Source organism: Pleurodeles waltl, chromosome 3_2 (assembly GCF_031143425.1).
Source record: "Pleurodeles waltl isolate 20211129_DDA chromosome 3_2, aPleWal1.hap1.20221129, whole genome shotgun sequence".
Taxonomy (NCBI): Eukaryota; Metazoa; Chordata; class Amphibia; order Caudata; family Salamandridae; genus Pleurodeles; species Pleurodeles waltl.
In genome coordinates, this window is record NC_090441.1 from 185,027,873 (window position 1) to 185,055,750 (window position 27,878).

At 43.3% G+C, this 27,878-nt stretch overlaps 1 protein-coding gene across 2 annotated transcripts in view; it reads right to left on the minus strand.

The window, feature by feature from the left end:
- Window positions 1-27,878, minus strand: part of CFAP65 (cilia and flagella associated protein 65) — a 433,505-nt gene that overhangs the window by 234,060 nt on the left and 171,567 nt on the right. For both annotated transcript variants that reach the window (XM_069227128.1, XM_069227129.1), the window contains exons 12-14: window positions 20,049-20,186; window positions 15,636-15,881; window positions 14,903-15,127 (exon numbers count right to left, since the gene is read on the minus strand). In XM_069227128.1, the coding sequence (XP_069083229.1) occupies window positions 14,903-15,127; window positions 15,636-15,881; window positions 20,049-20,186 (609 nt within the window). The remainder of the gene's footprint in view (window positions 1-14,902; window positions 15,128-15,635; window positions 15,882-20,048; window positions 20,187-27,878) is intronic.

Genomic DNA, 27,878 nt, shown 5'->3' on the forward strand with positions numbered 1-27,878 from the left:
TGCATGTTTGTGCATGTGCACATACACAGGTCAGACAGATGGCAGTGAATGGCCCGATTAAGTGGGACTGGCAAAACCTTTTAAATGGAATACCAGTAGAAATGTCGCCCTGAAGGAGGCTGGTAAAAAGTCCCTTCAGTAGAAACAATGTACCACCATCTCCTTCTCACAAAGCTCTGGTAAGAGTGCAGTTACCACTCTCTAAAAGTAGTACACATTTTGGGTGCCCCATCGCCCTCAGCCCCCCACTCTGGGAAATCCTACAGTGAACATGTGTGATGATTGTCATATTTGTCACTTAGGTAAAAATCAAAAATGTAGTGGGCATGAACAGTAAATTAACAATGCTGGGGAGTACACTCTTCAGAGCTATGCAGGGGACATTTATGCCGCAACACATAGACCGAGAAAACTTTACATTATAAAAAGAAGAAAACTTAAAATTGAACTACCTGTATTTCAACAACACGTATTATCAAAAAAGTAAACGGGTAAAATATGCTTCCAATGCTACAACGAGATACAAAAATGCTTTATTAAATATGCACAAAGAACTCTGTGAGGATCTGCAATGCAAAATATCCATGGATAGAACTTCAAACTACTATTTCAAAATTCTGTAACTCTCAGTTCTCATCTATCAAAATACCACACTTGCAAGGTTTCTGTGACACAATCATTAACAGGCTTCCCACCAAAACAAAGCGGGAGGTAGACCACAAGAACAAAACAACCCACGACCGGCCATCAAAAAACACAATAAAAGATCTAAAGACAAAAAAAGAAAACAGTCACTTTCACCTTCAAACAACATTCAAATGCAAAATTCACAAAATTGGTCAAGGTAAGTAAGCCCAGTTGGATCGCTCTTAAGATCCCTGTCCAGCACAAAACCTCAAAGACATTCATTTCATTCGTAGATGTTTGGGCAGTTTCAAAAGAGGTAGATGTGCTATAAAATAAACACTACTGCTTTCACTATGAGCATATTAATACTGCTTATTGCTAAGTTAAAATATTGGGGATTTGCAGCCTGAGGATAGGGAATGATAGAAGCATGTGAAACTATGAAAGTTCCAAAGCTGATCAACTATCTGGGAATCACTTTAAAACTTATTTTGTCTATCAACATGATCAGCCATTAGTTTTTTTCTTCCATTTATAGAGTCAAAAATTCTAATGATCTCACCCCCTGGAAGCCGCCTCAGTTTACATTTCAGAAGTTGGAAGAGGAGGACCTGGAATTTCATCCATTAAGAGGTGGATGGGTTGCATGTGTCTACATGGGAGATAATTATGCCATACATATGTATTTACACAGTGTAATGTGTGTTATGTTATATTACCCGTGTAGGGATACTGGTGTTCTCTCTGTCTGTTACTTTTCCAGCATAGTGTGCATCTCTAGCCTTCACTGCAGCTGTAGACCCGAAATGACTCATGAATGGGACACCTTGCAAATGCAAATAATAGGTTAGGGCGGCCCCATCATTTTGCATATGTCCATGCATATGTCCATGACTACCCACCGCTACTAACGTGTTAGGATGTTTGCATCTTTGGGCTGAACTGTGAGAGAGCGTAGTTTAAATATCATATATTATAGACGTGAAACGCTTACATTTGACTAAAACACTATTAAAATGTATTAATAAATGCATAAGATTTACTCATTTATGAACACTAATGCTGAATTAATAATAATTCTTCAGTTATATGTACTATTACGATCAAAACTGTATTCATAAGAACTCGTATGTCTTAAGTTAGCATGAATCGCGAACTAGCTGTGTATCTCTCATTTAAAAGCGTATTTTTCTGTCTCTCCAGTGTGCGGACTTGCAAATAACCATGACCCAGCTATTGTTCTCCCTGTTTTAGTTTGAAACATACTAGCAGCTTCTAGTATAAAATTATGTGCTTCGAAACATTAATGGACACTTACAAGGACAATGAGACGAGGGAAAGAGAACTTTTGACCTGAGACATGTGCCAAGATGGTGAAGTAACCCCGGACGTACCACCTACGAGATGTCGATTATGAAGGCCAATTAGAAGACGAACAAGTATCAAGAAATGACAAATGCATTACTTAATGTATAATTTGATTGGTTACCAATAGTGAGGTGTAGTTATTAACCAACAGAATTTTGGGGGAATGTATCGCAAAAAGGGGATAAAAACTCATGACACGAGAGACGAGCAGCATTAGGTAGGGAATGATATCGATTGCATCCAGAAACTCTGTCACTCTTTTTGGTGATCTGAGACTTAGACAAAATTATCCTAGCCCATAGACTGCCCTATTACACTTTCCTCCTTAAGAGGAAAGTGTCCCCTGCTTCTAATTTAGATAGATTGACGGTGAACTAACTGATGTCCTGAAGACGAAGACTGATCCTGTATGCTGACCTATCTCGAGGAGGGTAATTATTAATGCTAACAGAATCTATTTGCCTTTTCTTTCTAGGTACCAACTGCTGTATGTTTAATTAGGTATCTTAGTTAGATGTTTTCCAAATTGATGTTCTAAATTGTTTTGCATGAAGCCCAACATGCTAATGCTAATTTGAGGTTAGATGGGGTATTCATTTGACGGACGGAACTGACGTGACTGACATGTAGCTATGCTAAACTGATATTCTATGGTTTATCATGCACTATAATCTATTCTTTGCTAACGTATCTATCCTATGATTCTGGTCGTTGCATTGTTGAAAGTTCAACGTAGTTGCCACTTTGTGATTATGCTCTTATGCTTCTTGGTTTTGAGATTAATATGTTTATTAGATTGTAATCAATAGGGAATAAATTCACAAAAATCTTCCTTCAAGGTGTGGTTATTTGAGTCTGAGAATTAATAAATGCGCCGAAGGTTCATTAATGGTTATTGTGAAATATATTTGATGCTTGGTAATCTCGTCTTACGGAGACTCACCACTGGGTCAAAAGGTTCATCGACTTAAAACGAGTCCTGATGTGTATAAATTGACATAGACGGACGCGTTAACAGTTCTGGTAGCAGAGCGACGGTTTGGCCCTTGGGGGCCCTAGGGACGGAGTTTTCATTTTTAAATTTGTTTTCTGTGATAATGAAATTTGGCAAAACGATGAGTGGCTAGGTTCGCTATGGGCTTTCCCGGGATCTCGGAGCCTGTCTAGATGAGTTGGGATTGTTCTCGGCGCCATAGTATATGTGGTTAGGGTTTTTGCGCTTGCTTAAAGCTTATGCATCTTGCAGGAGATTGTGTAGATTTGTGTGCATTTAGGCCAATTAAGTGTTTAGCAGGAGTGGGCGTACTCCACAGTATGAGAGTAGGGAAGTCGGCGTACTTCATGTGAATGCAGCGCTTATTGTTCAAAATTATCCACGTGGTTGGTTAAAGTATACGGATCTATTGAGGTCTAAGACTCAGGAGTAGGATGAAAATTATGGTTTATGTTGTAATCTGTGCGATTCAATAGGTCAATCGGGCGTGGTTGACAAGTCAAGTTTGAGTCACAACGTATGTATGAAACCTTCGATGGAGATTTGACAAGCTCTAAAGTGCACTAGAGGGAGTCATTGACAAGTCGAGAGTAGGATTTGCGGGTCGAATTCTGCTTGCACCTGTGGGATCTGAGAAAGAGAGAGTAGCGGCCGAGGCTTCAAGTGAAATCTCTGTAAAGTTCTGAAGTGAATGTGTTACCCTTCCTGTAGTAAATCGGCAGATTTGTGTTGTCATTTAAAGTGTCTGCAATAAATCGCATTAGTTTGTATGAGTTGTAAGAATTTAGCGAGGTGTGGACAAGCCGCAAGACTTTGTCAGCTGCAGTGTGTGTGGGTGTGACGTCAGAGGTGCCGCGCTGGGATAGGTCAGATGTCGAGAGGGGTCGCGCACGGATTGGCTGCCGTCTGTAAGAGGCAATAGGGTGAGCAAAAGGCAGGTGAAGGGTGTCCTGGGAACTAAGCCGTTTTCTGATTAAATATAAAATAAAATGAATTTTGTTAAGGCATTCAAAAGCGCTTTAAGGGGAGATGTGTACATTGTCGCAACCGACGGGGAACCTACACCACCCGAGGGTACTCCAGCCTATACAGTTATGGAGGAAAAGGGTGTTGCACCTTGTTTATGGATAAAACAATGGCGCAAGTTGACAGAAAAAGAAGGGTGTCTAGCGTTTCCGGAACATGGGACATTCAATCAAAGGTATTAGAGAACTTGAGGTGGATGTTAAGTACGCAGAAACCACCTCCGAGACCGGCACAATACGAGGCTCTAGCGATCTGGGATCTGATGGCTCTTAAACATAGGCAGGAAAGGTTTCACAGAAGATTGACAAGATCAGAAAAATCCTATGCAGAGGCTAGGTGGGATAATGAAAACAAAATGTGGAGACGAGGAATAGTGGATGGGTTAAAACTGTTTCCAGCGATAACACAGGGAGAAGAGACACAGGGAAAGAAAGCTTCTTGCAAAACTAACAAAGACTCAGACAAAGTTAAGGAACAAAAAAGGTCTTGGGAAGAAGAGGATGATTCAGAGGATGAGGAGTTTATGGATAGATTGTTGCATGATCGACCACCACCTTATGCAGTGAGCGACGATGTTCCGAGCACTAGCTTGGATCCTGGGAACCAGACGCGGGAAAAGGGAGCTACTGATACGGTACAGACTAGCGATACAGCTTTGATACAGAATGGTGACAGTGTACCTAATGCACCAGACGTACCGATACAGTTACAGCCTCCACCACAGATAAAAAGAATTTACCCTGATGTTCCAGTACTCGAGACTACTACGAACTTGGTGGTGCCGCCAGACCTGACATATACAAAGCCAAGGCTGATACAGATTGAGTCAACCCCACAGTTAGTGTCACAACCGCCACGACTGATACCGGGGTATAACCCAGTAGCGGGTCCTTTGAAAGAACCTGCACCAGGATTATTAGAGCAGACTTATGGTGTTGCAGCTCCTAGAAGCCTGGGATCAGGTCAGACACCTGCCGCTATATCACTACCTATTACTGTTGGTCCCCCAGTACCATTATATGCGCAGGAGAAAACAGGGACATGCGAACAGGGAGTTATGACTAATGAAATGATAAGAGGAGGGCCTATTAAACTCCACAAATAATGGCTCAGGCAGGACAAGTCTGTGAACAATCAAGACCCTTAATGGACCTCAGTCCAATAGGGGCGTCTCTTGAGGCAATGCGACAAGCAGGGTTGGGAGTCTTGACTCCCCAAACTTTGAGTACAAATACCTCATATACTCCAATGATACATGCAGGGAACATTTCACCGCAAGGTTTTACAGTACATCAGTTAAATGAGTGGTTAGAGAAAACTTGCACATCACAAAAGACTACAGCGACTACAATAACCGAAGCCAATCCCGAAAAGGAAAAACAAAATGAATATCTGAATCGTGTAAGACTAGGAGCAGAAGCTGCTGAATTGGTGGAAGGAACAATGGGGGTGAAAAGGTTGGAATCCTACACTGAGGCAGAATTGAGATACTTATGTCCTAAGATTACCAAAGAAGTAGGGAAAATACACCAGAAATTAACGACTTTGGCAGATAAATACAATATCGACATTGGGAACACAAAACATTTGAAACGAAGTTACAGATTAGATTTTGACACGAAAGATTTTGAACACATGAGATCCGCAGGCATGAAGACACACCTGAAAGAATTGCTGCAGAGTGCACAAATCTGGGGAGCATTAGAAAAATGGGAAAACCGATGGGCAAAGAAAAGAGACAAAGGGAAGAGGGATAGCCCAGGGTCTATTGAAACAGCGACTACACCCAATCAGGATTCAGTAAAAATTCTGCCCATGAGAGAAACAGCTGGTGGTGTTTTAGTCCATGTGCCGTGGTCCAGGGGAGATATTTTGTCCTTTACGAATGATTACCCAAGGTTGAGAGAAAAACCGATCGAGTGGTATCAACAGACAGATAGATTTGTGAAGCTTGCAAAATGTCTTTGGGAGGACTTAAATACTTTGTTTGAAATTATTGTTCCACCGGATTTGTGGCTTGAGTGCAAAAGAGGGGTAGATTGGCCCACAAAGGAACCGGCAAGGGATAAGGCGACTGGAGCACCTTCTGAAGAGGTGATGAAATATTATCATAAAGTCATTGAATTTTTTAAACAAAAGGTGTCACCGAAGGTGACCGATTGGCAGAAAATCGACCGGACTTCGCAAGAAGTTAAGGAATCAATACATGCCTATTACGAGAGATTGTTAAAAGCATTTAAACATTACAGTGGTACTGAGACGATCGAGTCGAAAGACATGAATCATCTTGTGTTCAGATTTGTTGAAGGGCTGAGACCAGAGGTTGGTCAGATGATCAAGAACCACTTGATTTGTTGGCAAGCTAAACCAATTGATGAAGTGTTGCAGTATGCAAAATACTGTAGTGACGAAATTGAGTTAAAACAGAAAAAGCTGAAAGAAAAAGTGATGGTGATGCAAATAAGAGCTGCACAAGCTGGAATTCAGGGAAATGGTGTTCAGCAGATGATGCATCAGCAACCGCAAATGAACGGCAGGTTTCAGGTACAGTCGAGGGGTAGAGGTCGAGGTTTTGTGAATCATAGTTTGGACATGAACAATGTTGTTGTTCAAAATGACGGGCAAGTAGTGAAGAGGATGTCACCATGTCATGCATGCGGGGGCATGGGACATTGGAAGCGGGATTGTCCAAATATAGTGCATGATGGTACATTTCAGCAAGGCATGAGTGTCGGTGCACAGCAAAATCCGCGAGGTCCGAGAATGAGACAACAGAATCAGAACTATCAGAATAATTTGGTGCAAATGTCAGGGGTGCAACCCATGCAGCAAATGCAAATGCCACGTTTCCAAACTGTGTCAGTACAACCAATGCAACAGCAGATTCCTATGGTGCCTAGACAGCAAATGCAGTTACCCCTAGCCCCGATGGGTCAACAACAGGTGATGCTTCCTCAGCAGGTCACAGGTCAGGTGACGAGTCAAAACAATACTGTACAACAATTCCCATTACGAGGTGAAAATGAAATAAATGAAGAATGGTCAGATGACAGTTCAGACAGTGAAGAGTGCAGGCTTGCAGCCTCATTAGAAGTAGATCAGAGAGGCCCATATGTAGAGGGAAAAGTAATGGGCTATAAAGTTTCATTTTTGGTTGACACAGGAGCTACACGCTCTACAGTCCGCAGTGTGGAAGTACCGAGATTACCCTTATCGGGACGCACTATACGAGTGGTTGGTGTGGCTAACCAGTATTTGACAAATCCAATTACTGACCCAGTACAGGTTGAAATTGGAAATTTCCAAGGCCTGCATAGGTTTGTCGTATGCGACACAAGTCCAGTATCCCTACTGGGGAGGGACTTACTATGTAAAACTAAATGTTCAATTACCTGTTCCAACGATGGAATAGAAGTTCAGACAAACAGTGATGATGAAGGAGATGAGGGCCAGCTCATAGAAGGAGGGGAAATGAGCGAAGATTACCCTCTAATTACTTTATTCCCAGTGTTCACTCTAATTGACTTACCTGCTGACCTACAAGGGTCCGTAACGGAGAGAGTGTGGGACTTGACAGGAAAAGAGGTTGGATTAATTAAAGGAGTTAAACCAGTCCAGGTGCAAATAAGACCAAATGCAGTATTCCCACAAGTACCACAATATCACATGACTCAAGACGTACTCATTGAAGTGACACAGATAATTGCAGATTTTCTCAGGCAAGGAGTTTTGAAAGAAGTTTTGAGCAGTCCGTGTAACTCACCTATTATGGGTTTGAGAAAGCCCTGTGGGAAAGTTCGAATTGTGCAGGATTTGAGAAAAATAAATGAAATCGTGATCAAATGCTGCCCTGTGGTTCCTAACCCAGCGGTAATAATGTTCCAAGTTCCTTGCGATGCCGAATGGTTTACCGTAGTAGACCTATCACAAGCATTTTTCTCAATACCGCTGCATGAGGACAGCCAATTTTTGTTCAGTTTCAAATTCCTGGATAAGGTGTACAGTTGGTGCAGAATCCCTCAAGGGTTTTCTGAGTCACCATCCATCTTTAATCAGATATTAAAGAAGGATTTGGAACCCCTTGTGCTGCCTTTTAATTCAACTCTTGTGCAGTACATTGATGACTTGTTGATTGCATCCAAAACCAGAGACAGTTGTAAATATGATACCATTGCATTGTTGAACCATTTGGGAAGGAACGGGCATAAGGTGTCACCTAAGAAACTGCAATACTGCCAGAAAGAAGTAAAATATTTGGGGCATCTAATTGAGAAAGGATCCCAAAGAATATCAAAGGAGAGAATAACAGCGGTCATACAAATGAATCCCCCAACAACAAAAAGAGATGTCAGGATGTTTTTGGGAATGGTGGGGTATTGCCGTCAATGGATACCAAATTTCTCAATCATTGCAAAGCCCTTAATAAAATTGACAGGGAAAGATGTCAAAGATGAACCATACACAATCACTTTGACAAAAGAAGAACATGAGTCATTCTTAGAGCTGAAGGAATGCATGTGCAGGGCCCCAGCATTAGGAATGCCTGATTATGAGAAACCTTTTCTGTTGTTTTGTCATGAACGTGATGCTTGTTCTTTGTCTGTTTTAACACAGGTCCACGGAGATGCAAATCGCCCTGTAGCATATTTTTCAGCTACCTTGGACCCTGTCGCAGCAGCCCTACCGGGTTGTTTGCGAGCAGTTGCAGCAGTTGGTCAAAGCCTTTCCCAATGTGAAGGCATAGTCATGGGATACCCTTTGACAGTTTTGGTTCCACATTCTGTTGAAATCTTATTGACAAGAACGAAAACACAACACATGACAAATGCACAACTTACCAAATATGAGACGATTATTTTGGGATCACCAAATGTTACACTGAAAAGATGCACAGTACTGAACCCGGCAACTCTACTTCCCAATGAGAATATAGAAATCAAAGAGGGGGAAGAATTTGAGCATGATTGTCTTGAGGTGACTGACCTCTGTACCAAACCTCGCCCAGACATACAGGACACCCAATTAAAAGAAAACGATTGCATTATGTTTGTGGATGGGTCCTGTTTAAGAGATTCAACAGGGACATTGAGAGCCGGCAATGCAGTATGTACAATATCTGGCATAGTTGAGGCCTCTTGGCTTGAAAAGGTATTTTCTGCACAAGTGGCAGAATTAATAGCTCTTACAAAGGCCTGCCATGCTGCTGTGAATTTGAAAGTTACAATCTATACTGACAGCAGGTACGGATTTGGAATTGTACATGATTTTGGTCAGATCCGGTCACAAAGGGGTTTTATGACTTCCTCCGGATCACCAGTGAAAAATGGAGAACAAATAAGAGATTTGTTACATGCGATTCAGTTACCTCTTGAAATTGTCGTGGTAAAGTGCAGTGCCCACACCAGATCACAAGACTTTGTGTCAATGGGGAATGGTTATGCAGATCAGGTTGCAAGATTTTGTGCATTGAATTGTATATCATTCAAAGAGCAGTGGGAATTGTTACCTCAACCTGAAAATGATCCAACTTTGAATCTAGCATTACAAGTGGTTGATACCTTAGACGAGTTAAAGACACTACAAAACCGTGCTAATAAAGAAGAAAAACGTTCCTGGCAGAAAATGCAATGTGTACAAAGAGCAGATGATATATGGGTCTCAGATGATGGGAAGTTGGTCTTACCTAATAGTCTTCTGTCACAATTTGCTCGATTATATCATGGGCAAGCACATTTAGGAAGAGACGCCATGATCAGATCTTTTAAAATTGACTGGTTTAATCCAAAATTCAGACATGCCGCAGAAATTACTTGTCACAGGTGCGTCATCTGTCAACAGATGAATGCTGGAAAAGGAACAGTGGTAAATTTGAGCCACATTGGAAGAGCTGGAGGTCCATTTAATAGAATACAAATGGATTTCATTGAAATGCCTGTTTGTGGAGGATTGAAGTACGTGTTGGTGATTGTGTGTGTTTTCAGTCAATGGATTGAGGCATACCCTACACGTAGAAATGACAGTCTCACAGTTGCAAAACTATTACTTAGGGAACTAATACCACGATTCGGGTTCCCGGTTTCTATAGAATCAGATAGGGGAAGACACTTCGACAATGAGGTGATCAAGCTTCTGTGTGCAGCACTCAACATCGAGCAGAAGTTATACTGTAGCTATCGCCCTGAAGCATCAGGACTAGTTGAACAGATGAATGGTACCCTAAAGTCAAGGATAGCGAAAATGTGTGCAGCAACAAACATGAAGTGGCCAGATGCATTACCACTAGTATTGATGTCCATGAGAAACACACCAGATAAGAAAACAGGACTGTCCCCCCATGAAATCCTCATGGGTAGAGCAATGAGGTTGCCAGCGGTACCTGCAAATGCTCTAGTGAAAATTACAGATGATATGGTGTTGGATTACTGCAAAAGTTTAGCTGACGTGATACGCTCTTTCTCTCACCAGGTGGAAGCTAACACGTTACCACCAATCGGCGAACCAGGACACTCTCTGGAAGCTGGAGATTGGGTGGTTGTCAAGAAGCACGTAAGAAAATCGTGTCTTGAGCCGCGTTGGAAAGGGCCATATCAAGTGATATTGACGACCACTACTGCTGTGAAGTGTGCCGGGGTTCCCAACTGGATACATGCCAGCCATACAAAAAGGGTAACGTGTCCTGTTGAAGAGGAACTTGAAAATTCCGGTACAGCAACTTCGAGAGGAGAAGTCTCAGAGTCAGAGATCAGCCAAGAAAGATCTGAGACTACAGGAGAGCCCGCTGAGAACAGCCGCGTCCCTCACACTAACAGAGAGTTCGAGAGAGGTGACGGAGTGCCAATCTCAGTGGAGGCAGCAGGAGAACAAAGGCAAGGAGAGGTTCTCCCAGAAGCAGACGAATACAATTCAGAGCCTGAATACAATATCGAACAGGAAGAAGAGAGAGACGGAGAAGTGGTAAATCTAAATCAGAACAAATCAGAATCCTCTGCTCAAATTCCAAGCTTATCAGGAGAAAACATCATATCACAAGAGGAGGGTGCTGTCCAGTGTCCTGAAAGAAGATGCCGAAACAAGACACATAGAGGTGATACATGGCCGGAAAAGTCACCCTTTAGAATAAGAGAATTAACAAACGAGATAATAATAGAAGAAAGCGATACCTTACAGGTGGATGATCTGAGTGAAGGGGAACAGCAAGGTGAACGAAGATTAAAAAGAAAGAGAATAGCAAACCGAAGGTACACAGGTCCTGAATGGGCATATGCTACAACCTCTGAATGGCAACAAGAATTCTTAGCATTTTGTTTTGATCGAGAAGTGCCAGGCCAATACTACGGTACCTGAAGGAAAGCAACAACAGAAGAATCTTGGAAAATTATATTAAAAGGAAAGAGACTTTATTCACCTACCGGAAAGAGACAATTAAACCTGGATTTGACTTATAGAAACCTGATTGCGACAAGCTGCTAACCTGAACTGACGAAAAGAGGTCCTGGAGTGAGAGAAGACGCTGTAAATACGCAGAAAGAGTTTGCCATCTTAAGTTGATTGCCGATCTACTATTCTGATTCTATACAAACATGGCTTATAGTAACAAGGGAAGTAAGGTGTGTGGTTGGTTAGGACTTATGATAGGTGTTGTATGTGCAATAATGATTGTGGGAGTGATTGTGGGAATGCCATGGAGAGAGAGTGAAACTATTAATGCAACTTTAAAACCTGAAACTACCACTACAACTAATAAACTATCACCATGGGAGAAATTTGAACAGGATGCTAGACATCTTCATGAGGGAACTGATACAAAAGGGGAACTTTCTACTAATGTTTTCTATCGCTTATTAAATGAGTATGTGGAAACTATGGATACGAAAGATTGTTATGTGTGTACTAAAATTCCTTCATCTGTACAGGAGGGAGTTACTTATCATAGCCTCCCTCTTACTTATGGGATTAGCTGCAGCTTGCTACTAACAAGATTTTATAATCAAGAGCATGTACAATACTTTTACTCAAATTTGGATGTTGTGTTTTCTTTTGTGCCTGTAATTGAATTCTTAAATAAGCTAGCTAAGGAGCATGATATAAAATTAGTTAGAGGATTCTTTGAGCCAACACTAACATTTGGGACTGCTTATGCACACCGCAATAATTTAACATGCTTACTGTCTCCTGTGGAGAAAAGCTTTTTAGATCATACAGATGATAGACGCAAAGCATTAAAAGAAAAGTTAGAAAAAGGTTTAGAAAAACGCACTTATGCAAATGATTACGCTTATACTGCAATTAAAACACAAGGCAAATTAGCTATAGATGCACTACACGTAGGTAGACTATGTATATACAGACCAAAATCTGATCAAGACAATTTGTTTGTGGGTACGAGTGAATGTAGACATGTGTTTTTGTTTCAGAGTAAATGGACCTTCATGTTAAATGGAAAAGACCCAGCGATTCCTGGAATCTATTACATCTGTGGGTTAAATGCATATTATCGTCTCCCAAAGGGATGGTATGGGACATGTTATTTGGGAATAGTTTTCCCAAAGATATACCAGATTGATGACTTAAAACAAATACCTAAATCTTCTGAAATACAACATTCTAGAAAGAAACGAGAATCAGTGGCTGCTGTCATTGGTGACATATTTGGAGCAATAATCCCATCAGTTGGGGTTATCTTAAATTCTATGAAAATTCAAAAGTTGTCTACTATTGTGGATAACATGCTGACAAATTTTACAGGAGCAATATTATTGATGGATACTGAACTTGCTGCAGAAAGAGCTATGACTCTTCAAAATCGGCTTGCTTTAGACATTCTTTTAGCAAAGAATGGAGGTGTGTGCAAAATGCTTAATGAACAGCACTGCTGCTCTTACATACCTGATAACAGTAAGAAAATTAGAAGCATGCTTACTAACCTGACTAGAGATAGTACAGATTTGAAGGATCTAAAAGAACCTGGAGTTTGGGAAAAATTTGGAAAAGGAATTGCCCGGGTAGGAAACTGGTTTACCAACATTTGGAATGGAGTTCTTGCGAAAATAATGTTAGGCTTACTAATTGTTTTGATTTGCCTATTAGGATTATGGGGAGCATTCAAAATTAATGACAAAATTAAAAGAAACCTGTCCAAAAGAGCAAAACAGAATGAAGAAAGTGAAAGAGAGAAAATGTTCAATGAAATATGGGAAAGTTCACATAAAGGGCAAGATGTTGAAATGCGCATTATGCGTAAGGTGAAAAACTTGAAGATCAAGAATTGTGTGATGACGTTCGTCATCAGAGGAGGGACTGAGAGAGCGTAGTTTAAATATCATATATTATAGACGTGAAACGCTTACATTTGACTAAAACGCTATTAAAATGTATTAATAAATGCATAAGATTTACTCATTTATGAACACTAATGCTGAATTAATAATAATTCTTCAGTTATATGTACTATTACGATCAAAACTGTATTCATTAGAACTCGTATGTCTTAAGTTAGCATGAGTCGCGAACTAGCTGTGTATCTCTCATTTAAAAGCGTATTTTTCTGTCTCTCCAGTGTGCGGACTTGCAAATAACCATGTCCCAGCTATTGTTCTCCCTGTTTTAGTTTGAAACATGAAGGAATTTTCTCATCCGCATGCTAGCAGCTTCTAGTATAAAATTATGTGCTTCGAAACATTAATGGACACTTACAAGGACAATGAGACGAGGGAAAGAGAACTTTTGACCTGAGACATGTGCCAAGATGGTGAAGTAACCCCGGACGTACCACCTATGAGATGTCGATTATGAAGACCAATTAGAAGACGAACAAGTATCAAGAAATGACAAATGCATTACTTAATGTATAATTTGATTGGTTACCAATAGTGAGGTGTAGTTATTAACCAATAGAAGTTTGGGGGAATGTATCGCAAAAAGGGGATAAAAACTCATGACACGAGAGACGAGCAGCATTAGGTAGGGAATGATATCGATTGCATCCAGAAACTCTGTCACTCTTTTTGGTGATCTGAGACTTAGACAAAATTATCCTAGCCCATAGACTGCCCTATTACACTTTCCTCCTTAAGAGGAAAGTGTCCCCTGCTTCTAATTTAGATAGATTGACGGTGAACTAACTGATGTCCTGAAGACGAAGACTGATCCTGTATGCTGACCTATCTCGAGGAGGGTAATTATTAATGCTAACAGAATCTATTTGCCTTTTCTTTCTAGGTACCAACTGCTGTATGTTTAATTAGGTATCTTAGTTAGATGTTTTCCAAATTGATGTTCTAAATTGTTTTGCATGAAGCCCAACATGCTAATGCTAATTTTAGGTTAGATGGGGTATTCATTTGACAGACGGAACTGACGTGACTGACATGTAGCTATGCTGAACTGATATTCTATGGTTTATCATGCACTATGATCTATTCTTTGCTAAAGTATCTATCCTATGATTCTGATCGTTGCATTGTTGAAAGTTCAACGTAGTTGCCACTTTGTGATTATGCTCTTATGCTTCTTGGTTTTGAGATTAATACGTTTATTATTAGATTGTAATCAATAGGGAATAAATTCACAAAAATCTTCCTTCAAGGTGTGGTTATTTGAGTCTGAGAATTAATAAATGCGCCGAAGGTTCATTAATGGTTATTGTGAAATATATTTGATGCTTGGTAATCTCGTCTTACGGAGACTCACCACTGGGTCAAAAGGTTCATTGACCTAAAACGAGTCCTGATGTGTATTAATTGACATAGACGGACGCGTTAACAACTGTTTGTTACTTGAGGCTTCTATAGGAGTTTGAAATGTGACCACAGCACCCAGTGCTTTGCAGAGTGCCTATGGGTTCTTGTAAGTAAAGACTCAAGTACTGCACCGGAGGGGGCAACTCACCGAGGTCTCATTGGGAAGGATGATTCCAGAGGCCGGGATGACCGACAGAAAGATGCTGTCGGCATGCTGGATCTTCCACTCATACCGCAATGGCAGCCTGCTGATGTTTTTCAGGGAGTAGGAGCACTCAGAACGAGTCCCGACACACGTGGGCTTGCAGTAGAGCACCCCATCTCCTTCCAGGAGCAGCAGAGGGGTCTCTGCTCGGGATGTCAAGAAGATCTCCTGCAGAACAAGCATGCAAGCTATTAAAGACAGTATCAGTCAGGAAAGCTGCAGTTCCCCCATATAACTTACACCTGTCGGTTACATGTAATGCTGGCATCTGTTCACCAACAACAGACATTTCAACTTCTTAACATGTTTCTAGTTAGCATTGCATGGGCAACCTTAGAGATACTGACAGAGGAAATGTCAGTTAACCACATATCTCTTTAACGTTAATGAACCTTTGGGACAAAGTTACTATAAATTCATCCACCCAGACTTCAGAGTTCATTCAAAAACCTCCTACCTACAGCTCAAAGAATTAAACCATGAACCATGTAGCTAAGAGCAACTGAATTTCTATGAATTCATGTATCTAGAGGACATGTACATTTACCCCTATCCATGTTTACGCAAATCAAAGAATTTCAACCCGTCCGTTAATCTAAGGGCTCTGGAACTTTATCCCTCACCCAACAGGCCACGAAGTCCCACTTTTGCCACCTCCAAACCTACCAGTACTCACCTGGATGTATTTCTGACAGGAGTTCAGCTGTAAAGGAAGTCGGTGCTCTCCTACCTCCGTACTCAGTGGGGTAGTCTTCAGCAGGAGTATGCTGTGAGAACTGGGCGGAGTATACCCACACAGAGGTTTTGCCAGCACAGCTGGACAGCTGCTTTGGTCTACTTTGAAGGTCAGGGGCGAGGTTCCGGTGTTTTGAAGCAGTAAGCTGCGGTGAGACGGGCTGCCTTGACTAACAGCAGGAAATAACTGAAAGAAAGGAGCCCCATGGCAGTGAACAGTCCCAGAAAATACAGGTATCAGCAAATAGTACCAAGCAAAACACAGACATAAGTGAAAGACACAAGGGAAGATGAAACAAAATAGAAGTGAGCAGTGTCCAAGGAAATGCGGGTCACAGCGGAACAGTTCCAAGAGCTGTGCAAGTGTGAGGAAACAGTGAGGATCAGCCCATGCATGGGCACCTGAAGCTCCCTCGCCCCCTGTGAATGTCAATGTGGTGTCACCGGCATTTAAGACATGGGCTGGCGTGTATGTTCTTTTTACGGGGATCCTTGAGACAAGAGAACTTTGAAAGGGATGAGTACTTTTTCTCATTGAAATACCTGCTTTGAGCTTTTTCATTCTTGTGGAAGCTGGTAAGTTTGTATCTCAGGCTAGTATGGACTTGACAGTCAGTTGTAAGGCATTTACCCAGTATAGTGCTGGGGTTTCCAAAGAGGTCTAAATCCTGCCAATTGGTAAATCGCACATGGGGGTTTGATTAGTGCTGTGTAGAATGGCCCACTGTGAGCCAAAGGGCTCCCAGCAGGAAGAGGAATATTGTGGTTAGCAGGAGTATTTCCTAGCAGTGGAGGCCGATAATTCAGAGGCCAGAGACTAATTAGTTCAATGGTTACTAATTAAAGGCAAGCTTTCCTATAAATAAGCAGCTGAGAATGATTTTCCACACTTCGGCACACAGGGACACCATTTCTAGGGAGGGCACCACCATCTATCCTCCTGCAAAATATCAAGGGTCAGAGGAAGAGCTTGTTTGGAAACCCAAGACGAAGGGAAAATAGAACAGATCAGCATCGTAGGTACATGCTTTTGGAAAACACTGCAGGGCATCTAAGAACAGCACCAAATGTCAATGTCCAATAACTTCTTCAGTTTCTGAAGCAAAATAAACTAGGCTGTGTAATGGTGTGGTCACTGCTTGACAACCACTGCAACCAGAGCTCTGTCCTTTTCCAGGGAGCCAGCAGGCTTTATGCTGTTGGGAGGAATGGAGTGGAAGACAGCCAATACACAAGCTGTTTGCAAAATGCACACTACCAGAGGAGTTGGTGATGCCTTCGGGCGCATTCACAGGATTATGGCCATCCGGGATAAGGTTAGCTTGTAGGTGCGGGTCAATGGCATGTATTTGGAGGTCAGGGAGCTGACCTCCATCACTTAGCCTAGGGCACATAGTGAATCACCAGCAGCAAGCCCTTGGGCAGCAGCGGTCAATGCAGATACATGAACAACATGAACCTCGAGGAGGGAGAGAAGCAGTGCTCCCTTTAGTAAAGATTCACCCCCAAAGAGAAACAACAAGCAATCCCACCAATATGGAAACCCAATCAGAAAGGTAGAGGTGAGTGGGGGAAAGCGGCATCACCCCCCAAGCCCACCTATACATAGAAGCAGGTCAGGGGGCACCAGAGCAGGCCTGCATAAGTACAGCATTATGACTGATGACTTATTTTTCCTTTCCAGGCAAGTGGGTGACTGATTGGGAGAAGGAAGATGGGTGTGGAGAAGCATAGTAGGTATGGAGAAATATAAGGAACCTGACTGCTCTCTTCTTTTCACTTCCAAGGAGGATATGGAAATCTTGCTTGGGGCACCGGTACTGGATAAAGCATATGAAATATAAGATAAGGAATTAATAATATTGGAAAAAGAGAACTCACAGAGGCTGATGATTCCCAAAGATTGAATAAATATTCTTCTTCTACAGACATGAAGTACTATCTCTGTATCGTGAAAAAAAGACAATTAAATTGTATAAAGAACTGAATGAAGACATTTTCCACTAACAACTTAAGGCATCTATACAGTGTTTTGACAGGCTGGTTGCAGGGAAGCTTCGGCAGAGCTGAGGTAAGCCTTCTCGATTCTAATAAAAGTAGAGGGGGACGTTGAGTTGATTCTTCCACAAAAGAGAACTAATCATATCAGATATTTTAGTCCTGGTGATAATGTAGTTTTTCAAGATAAGAGTTTTATGGGACTAATTTGCAGTCTAGGCAAATGTGCATGACTTTTCTACTCAAAAAGAACTGGTTCTAATTTCAAAGATGGTAGAACAGCTGGAGTAGAAATGCTTGTTGTTTAGCACAGTGGTTAAGTGTAAGGGCTTCAGCAACAATTATTTTGTAGTTTAAAATAAAGAGGCAGGGAATGCCATTCCTGATTTGAGAGAATTCAGTGTATTGGTTGTCCATAGGCATTTTAAGATGGGGGATTTCCCTTCTGAAGGATATCATTCAAGATGGAAACTGGAGGGTGGCAGTAGATATGAAAGGCACTGATCAGGCTACTCCCAGATTTACTCTGCAATAGTGTTTACTGCAGTTTTAGGGGGAGTGTAAGCACAGAAGTTTGCATCTCTCTCTCTCCCCCTTTCATCACCTCCATCGCATTACCAAGTTGCTGAATCCAGTAGTGGCAGTGTTAAGGAATTCATATGATTGTGCACCTGTTACACATCACAACTTTTCCTTCCACATAAATTGTTCAGAGATGCTTGCAGACTCTAATGGAATAACGTGACTTACTGAAGATTGGGATCAAAGCTCAGTTGTTCTGAGAAATTAATTAAGCGACATCAATCAGATGTATAAAGTGACCGGTAAGCACAAGGTCGACATTCCCAACAGAGCTGGACCGGAACTGTGGCCATTTTGTCTGGATCGCCAGCTGTCCTTCCTGGGCAATGTCCATGGAAAGATCAGTATGGTAGCCGATTGGTACTCCCCATTTCTGGTGCATGCCAGCAATTAGATGCTAGTCCATACACTTTTGAGAAAGAATATGACCAGATTGAGTGTTTGCCGTAGGGATCTCTTTGTGTCACTGCTGAACATACAGTTCCTGTTCTGCTCTTTTTCAGTTGGAGACCAGATCCAGAGGCATCAGAAAGATTACAACCAGATTGGGTTTGTTTCGATGTGATCTCTTTGTGTCACTACTGAACATATACTGCCTGGTCTTTTTCGGTTGGAGACCAGATCCAGAGCCAGAAGCTCGGGTGCATTTCCTAAGCACTGATCATAACGATTGCATTACGTGTTTTCACCATTTGTAATGTTCCCAAGGGTAGCAACCACGACTGTCAGGTAGAAGGTGAATGTAGCTGTAGTGACCCCACTGGTGAGTGCTGCATGTTTGGTTGTTCTAGGGCTTTGATACTGCACCTAACCAGAGCACCTGATCTGACATAAAATTGACATTTTCATAGCTTTAGTGACAAGTGAAAATTAGGATTTTATTAATAGCATGGAGGCTCAGATTATCCTACCTAGATTTATCATTCCTTATTTTGCAGAGGAATACTTTAATACAAGTTTGTTAAGTGTTTTGTATAGGGAAACTGTTTAAATGTCAGGAATAATGTTTGAGGAATTTATGTAATGAAACAGAAAATAATGTCTGGGTGAAAGATTGTAATACAAACCATTTTTTGTTATTTTTCTGGTTCAGTGTGATGGGATGTATTATATGGTGTGGTTGTGAGACTTAGTCGTGTAATACACTTACCAACCCCTTTGGGTCCAGTAGGTTTAGTCTGTCAAACCCTCAGCTCAACCCTGGGTAGCTGTGGCATTGAGCAGCAAGGCTTACACAGAGGAATTAGATTAAAGCATTTAAACAGCAGCAAAACAATTGAAGAAGGAATCGACATGACACCCAGGAGAGCTGACAAATTATAAAAATAGACTATTTTTATAAGAATTTAGATACTATAATGAAGAAGATCCACTAGAGGATTGAAGCCAGGGGGAGAAGAGAGCTATGATTATGACTAGAAGTATCACCTACAATAAAACAAAATTACATTTTGAATAAAATCAATAAATTTGGTAGCTCATAAAAACAAGGATGAAAAAGTTTGTGGCACCAGTATTAATGGAAGACCGAGGGCACTGAATAGGCATTTCATATGCTCTGCCTGCACACAAATGATGATGTTGTAAGGGACGCTTGGATAAATACGGCTGGACCTCAAAGTGACACAAGGATCATTAGAAGTGCTTTGAAAATCTGTTCACTTGTGGAATAGTATTCTAAAATTTCAGAAGTCTTTCGACCTTCTATGGCTTAAGCTCAAAAACAGGAAATTACATCAGGACTTAGCACTGCAAGTGCAGATTCAACACTTACCACTTTGGGTGAGTCAAGCACACAATCTGGAATGAAGTGCTGCTGCCCTGGCTCAAAGGTGTGGCCCAGGGCTCTGATAGTGACGCACCAGGGAGGGCAAACTGTGGAATCCTCCACATAGCGGTAATTTCTCAGGACCTTGATAACAGCAAAAAGCAAAGTGATGGTTAAACGAAGCAAGAAGATTAAACAACAAAGCATTCTACAGATAAGAACTGTAGGAGGGGTATAGCTAAAGCTGCCACTCTGCACAGATGAAAGTAACTGTCTTGGTCCTTAACAGTGTACCTTTCTCTTCTAAGCCACCAGAATATGCAACAGGCATAAGGAGTACCTTACACTGGCCCTCATAAATTGTTATTTGTGTCCATTCATCAACATTGTGTTGTATAATTATCCCTGTTCTTTCTTCAAAAGTGTGTTGTATGTGGCTCACTTTATTGAAGGAGAACTGACTATGGATACTAATAGATACCATAGGACTGGAAAGAAAAACTGTTGCCGACATCGGACTCAGAACAGTTAATTACCATGGGGCAGAAAGGGTGCCGCTGAACTACCATGGCTATTTTCAACCCACAGTGCCCAAGTCATGAGACTGCGTAGAGGATCACTCTTTGGCATGTTTTTTTTTTTTTTGTTTTAAATCTGTTTATTAAACACAACACACGAGCGGCAGTACATATAGCTTGAGTTAGTAAGAGGATGAACATTTTTCCCTTTTCATGTGTCCCTGCACGTACCTGTAATTCCCATACAGTACGGTTACATTTTTAATGTACTGGCATGCAACTTAACTTGATACATTTTAAAACAATAACAATGGGCATATCTATGGTTTTACTTAAGTATATCTAATGGTATTCTAAGTGATTACGATAATATTCAACTATATAGGCATGAAATATGTTAGTGCTTGTTTGCGTGCTATATAGTTTGCAATGGGGCAAAGGCTGGGGTAGCAGGGCTTCGGGATCTTTTGTCAGTTTGTATATTCGTGTCTGGATGAAGTTGCGCTTGTTATCCAACTATATATTTCCGGGTTGATATGGCGAGGCTGGCTGGGACGCTTCATCGGATATGATTTATTACTTATCGTGGTTGCTAAGTGTTTACGCGCAGGTCGTTCTGTACGTGTCGCGTGTTTCAAGGGGGGTAATCATCATCTCTAGCCTCTATTTGTATTACAAAGTGGTCCCACTGTGCGGCTCCCTCCTGTATCTGGCCTCTGAGTTGCAGCTGTCTTAGAGTGTGTACCTCCGCTAGTGTGGAGCTGTGTAAGGCTGAAATCCAGGCGCGGAGGGTGGGGGCGTTAGGGGCCTTCCAGTGTGTAGCGATCAAACGCTTGTATATTATAAACGCAAGATCTATAAACTTGTGAGTGTGTTTTTCATTCTTGTCCCGGCGACGTATGCCCAATAAGCAGGATTCTGGTGTGGGAATAAGCGTGTTTTCTATTATGTCTGCAACCGTCTCGGTGATGCGGCACCAGCCAGTATGTATTGTGTGGCATTCCCAAACCATATGGTAGAAATTAGCAGCAGGGGTAGCACATCTAGGGCATTCTGGCTTAGAGTTTGGGTATATTTTGTTGATGCGGGACGGAGATAGATATGCTTGATGGATATAATTGAATTGAGTATATCTTAGTCTAACATTACGGGATACAGATTTAATCGTGGTGAGGGCAGCTTGCCAGGATTTCTGATCAACTGGTGTCGGGAGGACCCCATCCCAGCGGCTCTTAACTTGGGTCAAAGCAGTGCAGGTATCTGTTAGGAGTATTTTATATAATTTAGTAATGCAGCCCTTAATGTTTCCTATAGTGAGTAATGAGGTGAGTAGGGGGGATTCATCAGGCTCGTTTGGGTTGCACCCCCAAAAGTTTTGTAGAAGTTTGTTAATGGCATTAAATGTTAAGAAGGCCCCAGGTTGCATGGTACCAGCAGTCACGAGCTCTGCAAAAGTGCTTGCTTTAGAGTTCGAGTACAAGTCTCCCATGTTCAGTGTCTTGGTTATCCGTATATCATGGTGATGGGAAAGAGCTCGGACACCTGGCACCTGAGCCAAAGGTATTGCAGGTGAATAAGGGGGAGTTAGGGTTTTGCCCTGGACATATCTCCGCCAGCAGTATCTAGCCGTTACTACTAGGGGATTTCTGTTAGATGGGTAAGGAGGTTTGGACATAAGTGATGACAGTATCGTTTGTGGTGCCACACAAGACATTATCGCTGTACACTCTGGGGTGGGTGGGACGCTAAGCCACGTGGCTACCCATTGGAGTTGGGCTGCTGCGTAGTATAATTCAAAGTTCGGCATGCCGAGCCCGCCTTCCTCCTGTGGATATTGTGTAATGGCTAGGGCTACTCTCCGTCTGTCCCTGCCCCACAACAAATCAGTCAGCAGAGAGTGTAGTTTATGAAAGAATGAACGTGGCAGGGATAATGGGAGCGCTGTAAAATAGTATAAAAATCTAGGTAATATTAACATTTTTGCTATGGCCGTGCAGCCCATGGGTGATAGTGGGAGGGAACTCCAAAATGCCATGGATCCCCGAGTTGAGCGTAGCAGCCTATCGAGATTGCCCTCGCGTAGGTCTGTCATAGAGTGGTAAACCTGAATCCCCAGATATTTAAAAGTCTGATATGCCCATGTCAGTTGATGTAGTGGTAACACCGATTGCTGTTCCGTAGGTATACGAGTGAGCGGGAAAATACATGATTTCGCCCAATTAACACATAAACCAGATGATAAAGCGAAGTTATCCAGGATTTGTATAACTCCTGTGAGGGAGGAGGTATAGTTACGCAAATATATTAGAGCATCATCTGCGTATAGGGAAATAATATGGTATGTGTTGGATTCTAGGATGCCCCATCTGCTTGCCCAGCTACGAAGTTTAATTGCCAATGGCTCCATAGCTATAGCAAATAATAAAGGGGATAAAGAGCAACCTTGTCTGGTGCCTCTGCCGATGGGGAACGCGTCTGATATCATTTGGCCCGTTTTGACGCGAGCTATTGGTTTAGTGTATAGAGTGGCAATCCTGTTAATGAAACCGCTTTGAAAGCCGAACGCCTTCAGAGTGCGGAAGAGATATTCCCATCCGAGCGTATCAAATGCCTTCTCTATGTCCAATGCCACAGCCACTGCCTCAGTTTCTGTGGTGCTGTGTAATATACGTATTAGGCGTCTTATATTTAAAAAAGTGTTCCTCCCTGGTACAAATCCAGATTGATCATGATGAATTAAGTCTGATAAATAAGGGAGTAGCCTATTTGCTAGAATTTTCCCCAGGAGTTTACAGTCAGTGTTTAATAGGGAGAGTGGTCTATAGGATTTGACATCAAGTGGATCGCGTCCTGGTTTTGGTAGCACCACTATCAATGCTTCGCGCATGGAGTCTGGCAGCTGCTTTCTATTTCGTGCCTCGTTAAATACCTCGGTCAGGGGCTGCAGGAGATGAGCAGATAGTGAACTGTAATATTCCGTTGGTAGTCCGTCTGAGCCAGGAGTTTTGCCGCGCGCCATTTGAGAAAGAGCTAAGCGTAGTTCTTCGATAGTGATGGGACCGTCCAGTATGGCTGCGCTGTCAATGATATTCGTATTTTGGGGAATCAATGAGAGGAGTTCAGAAAGAAGTTGTTCATTTGGAGGGTGAGTGGGCTGATATAGGGAACGGTAATACATATGAAAGGACTCATTGATTCCGGCTTGTGTGTTAATCACTTCCCCTGAGTGTGTTCTTATCGCGCCTATAGGTGAGGACTGTAATGGTTGACGGACCAGCCATGCCAATAGCTTGCCCGATCTATCGCCTTCTGCGTGTTGACGGGTTTTAAAAGGTCTATAGTCATGTCTGCTGAGCCTGTCATCCGCTTCTTTGTAGTCAGATTTCAGCGAATTTAGGGGGTGATTCTGACCTTGGCGGTCTTTTCGCAAGACCGCCGAGTTACCGCCGCGGTAAAGACCGCCGACCGCGGCGGTATGCCGCGGCGCGTATTCCGACCGCTGGGAGCGTTCCGCCGGAAAACCGCCAGCAGCCACACTGGCGGTCGGCGGGAAAGTGGAGACTGGTCAACCTCCACCGCCACGCCAGCAGAACACCGCCCACAGAATTACGACCCACATTTCTGTGTGGCGGTCTTCTGTTGGCGGTCTTCTGTTGGCGGTCACGTCCCTATGGCTCCCGTCGCCTCCCGGAGGACCAACGCAAGGTAAGTTGATCGTCCGTGAGGGGAGGGGGTGGGGGGGGTGTTGTGTGATGTGTGCGTGCATGGGGGTGTGTAGAGGGGGTGTGTGTGCATGCGGGCGGGGGGTGCTGCTGTGCCTATGGGCAATGTGTGTAGTTCGGCGGGTGCGCATGTTGGCATGTATGTGTGCGGGTATGTGCCCCCGTTGTGTATGTGTGTGTGTAGGGGGTGTGCATATGTGCATGTTGGGGGTGCGTGCATGTCGGGGTGCGTGTATGTGCATGTCGGGGTGGGGGGGGCAGGGGGGTTTGTAACATCTCTGGGGGGTGGCAGGGGGTGGAGGGTGTGGGGAGGGGACTCGTGGGGGGTAGTGGGGGGTGGGGGAGACCCCTATCAGTGCCAGGGATGGAATTCCCTGGCCCCGATAGTGCCTACCGCCATGGTTCGCATGGCGGTTCCCGACCGCCAAAAACCGCGGCGGTAAGCAGGGTCATGATGCGGTTGGCGGTCTTGGGTCGACCGCCGGGCCGGAGTGCGCAAACTCCAGCCCGTCGGTCATGACCGCCGTGGCGGTCGGAGTGGGAAAGTGGCGGTCGATCGCGGCGGTGACCGCCGCGGTCAGAATGCCATTTTTTGGACCGCCGGTCTGTTCGCGGTCCGACCGCCGCCTCTCCGCCGGGGTTAGAATCACCCCCTTAGTGTTTCAAGCGAGGACCTGCTAGTGATGGTCTCGGTCTCTGCCCTGCGCATTTTTAATTCTATCTCTAGTAATTCCTTATTAAGCATTCTTTTGACCCCCAGCGAGGCTGCAAGGCAGTGGCCGCGTATAACCACTTTATGAGCGTCCCATTCCGTGGCGCGCGCTGTTGTTGTGTTTTTATTTAAAGCAAAGTAATCCGATAAGCACTTAGCTAGTTCAGCATGATAAGGGGGATCTATGAGGGCATCTGGTTGTAGACGCCATGTGGGAATGCACGTGTGTGTGCGGCCCGTTCTCAGGGTAGCTTGAAGCGGATTATGATCAGATATGGTGCGAGCCAGGTAGCCTGATGTGGTTATTTTTGGGATTATATCTTTTGATGCGAACATCATATCTATTCTAGTGTGCAATTTATGCACAGGGGAGTAGAAAGAATATTCACGGTGTATGGGGTGGGTAGTTCTCCAAATGTCTCTTAGCCTATTGTTGGAGGCCCACTCTGCAAGTTCGAGTGAAGCACGTTTAGCTAGGGTATTATCTAACGGAGGGATAGAGCGATCTCTGTGAATGTCTAATACGCAGTTAAAGTCACCGCCCCAAATAGTATCCATCTCCGGATCGTTAAGTTTACTACTGTTAAGTGTCTGTAGGAATTCCCATTGATTTGAATTGGGGGTATATATTGATGCTAATGCCATGGGTTCCCCGTCTAGGGCACCTTCCAAAAGGACATATCGGCCATTTGGGTCACATTGTATGCGGGACGTAACATAAGGGACCCCGGGGGCTATCCAGATCGCCGCTCCCCTAGCATATGTTGAAAAAATGGTACCATATAATTGCCCTTTCCATTTCACTTTTGTGTTCTCCAAAGAGGACTTAGCCAGGTGTGTCTCCTGTAACATGGCAAAATGTATTTGATGTCTCCTGAGGTATGCGTGGATCTGTTGTCGTTTACGCGGGGATGCCATGCCCCTTATATTCCATGTGAGTATTTTATATTGCGGGTTATACTGTTGTCTTTGGGTTGCCATGGAACATTTGTACTTGTATGTCTAGATTTTGTGGGTTTGGTGGGCCCGCTCCTTTTACAACTATAGTGTATTTCACGCCCATTATGCTTGGTCAATTTATACTGCAGCTGCCTAGTATGTACTTATCATTAGCAATCAAACAGCTTTTACTACGAATACTATAATCTAAATTATGCCTCTTAGATATGATTCTGCTAATTAAAACAATAACATTAACTATATCTAACAGTAACTGTGGTTGTGGCAAGGGCTTTAACGATACAATACTTGCCAACCAGATAGAACGTTCCATATGGTGCGGGGGTGTTTCAAGTAAATAAGTTCAAATCGATGCTGGTTCCGACCTGTTATGTTCTTGTTGAAGCTGCCACTTTCTGGGACCAGCCATGAGTCTTTTGCTGCGGTCGGGGGCAGCAGTGCAGCGGAGATGAGGTCAGCGTGCCGCAGTGAATTTTAGCAGACGATTAGTGACTACTTCTGTAGGATGTCGTGTGCCATTGTGTCCGAGATTGGTATATATTAGCAGATGTCGTCTGCTGTTCGTGGAGTGAGATTGGGGGCGCAGGCGGAGTCTGTAGAGTCAGAGAGTATCCCAAGCTCGGATTCTAATCCCGAATGCGTCGATACAGACCCCGGGGATGCATTGGCGAAAAGGGATGTGGTTTGCAATAATAGAGAGCGTTCCACGCGAGACTGTTCAGGAGTAGGTTTAGTGTCTGGTTGCCTGCTGGGTTTGCGTTTGCCACTAGGAGGGTGATTTTTATCTTTGGAGTTTCTTGTATTGGGAGGGTCAGCGAGTCCCTTGGCATGTAGCCAAGTCCATGCGTCTTCTGGTGAGGTGAAAAAGAAAGTGCGGGTGTCGTCCTGTATTCGAAGTTTGGCCGGGAACAACAGAGCGTATTTGATATTGTGGTCTCTTAGTCGCTCTTTGACCCGAAAAAATGAGTTACGCTTTTTCTGTACCTCTGCTGTAAAGTCTGGATAGGCCGATATGATTGCCCCTTCAAAGCGCATTGGGCCTACTTTTCGGAACAGCTGCAGTACGAGGTCCCTGTCACGGTAGTTGAGGAGTCTTGTTATTAGTGGGCGAGGCTGAGTGCCAGGTGGTGGGGGTTTTCCGGGAACCCTGTGGGCGCGTTCTATTGAAAAGAATTTCGGGACATTGTCCTTCAGTACTGTTTCTATTAGCCATTGCTCAATGAACAGTTCTGCGCATGGGTCCTCAACGCGCTCAGGAAAGCCCACGAAGCGGATATTATTACGTCTTGACCTTCCTTCTGCTTCTTCAGCTTTGCGCCTCAGTATCCCCAGTTCAGCTGTTACAACCCCCATTTGCGACTGGAGTTTGGTTATCGCTGGTGAGAGGTGTGACGTGTCTGCTTCCAAGCCTGCGACCTTTTCAGCTAGCGTATGTTGGTCTGCACGCAATATGTTAACGTCTTCGATTACCGAACCTATTTTTGCTTCCAGAGTAATTTTGGTGTCCAGTATGGCTTGTAAAATCTTTTCAAATTGCGTTGTGTGCGTTTGGAGTGTTATTTCCATCTTTTGTAGTGCTTGTTGTGTGGTCGAGGCCTCCGCAGGTGGGGGTGGGGCACCAGAATCCATATTCCCAGAAGGTACGCGTGGGGTCTTTGGTTTGCCCATTGATTATTTACGTGACGGTATTGCTGTTAACTATTGTTTTTGAAGTGGCTTCGATTGATTAGGACTGCTGAGGCTTGTTCCTTAAAAATAGAAATCTTGCTGCGTATCAGGCAAAGAAGTTATACCGCTTACGGGTTCTAGGGCACCGTGTCCGTCAGGATTTCGTGTTGTTTGCAAAGAAGCAGGGCCCCTAACTTGGGGTCAGCAGCTCTGTTTGGAGTAGTGAAGATAAGGTAGCAATACTTTGTTTGTGTGG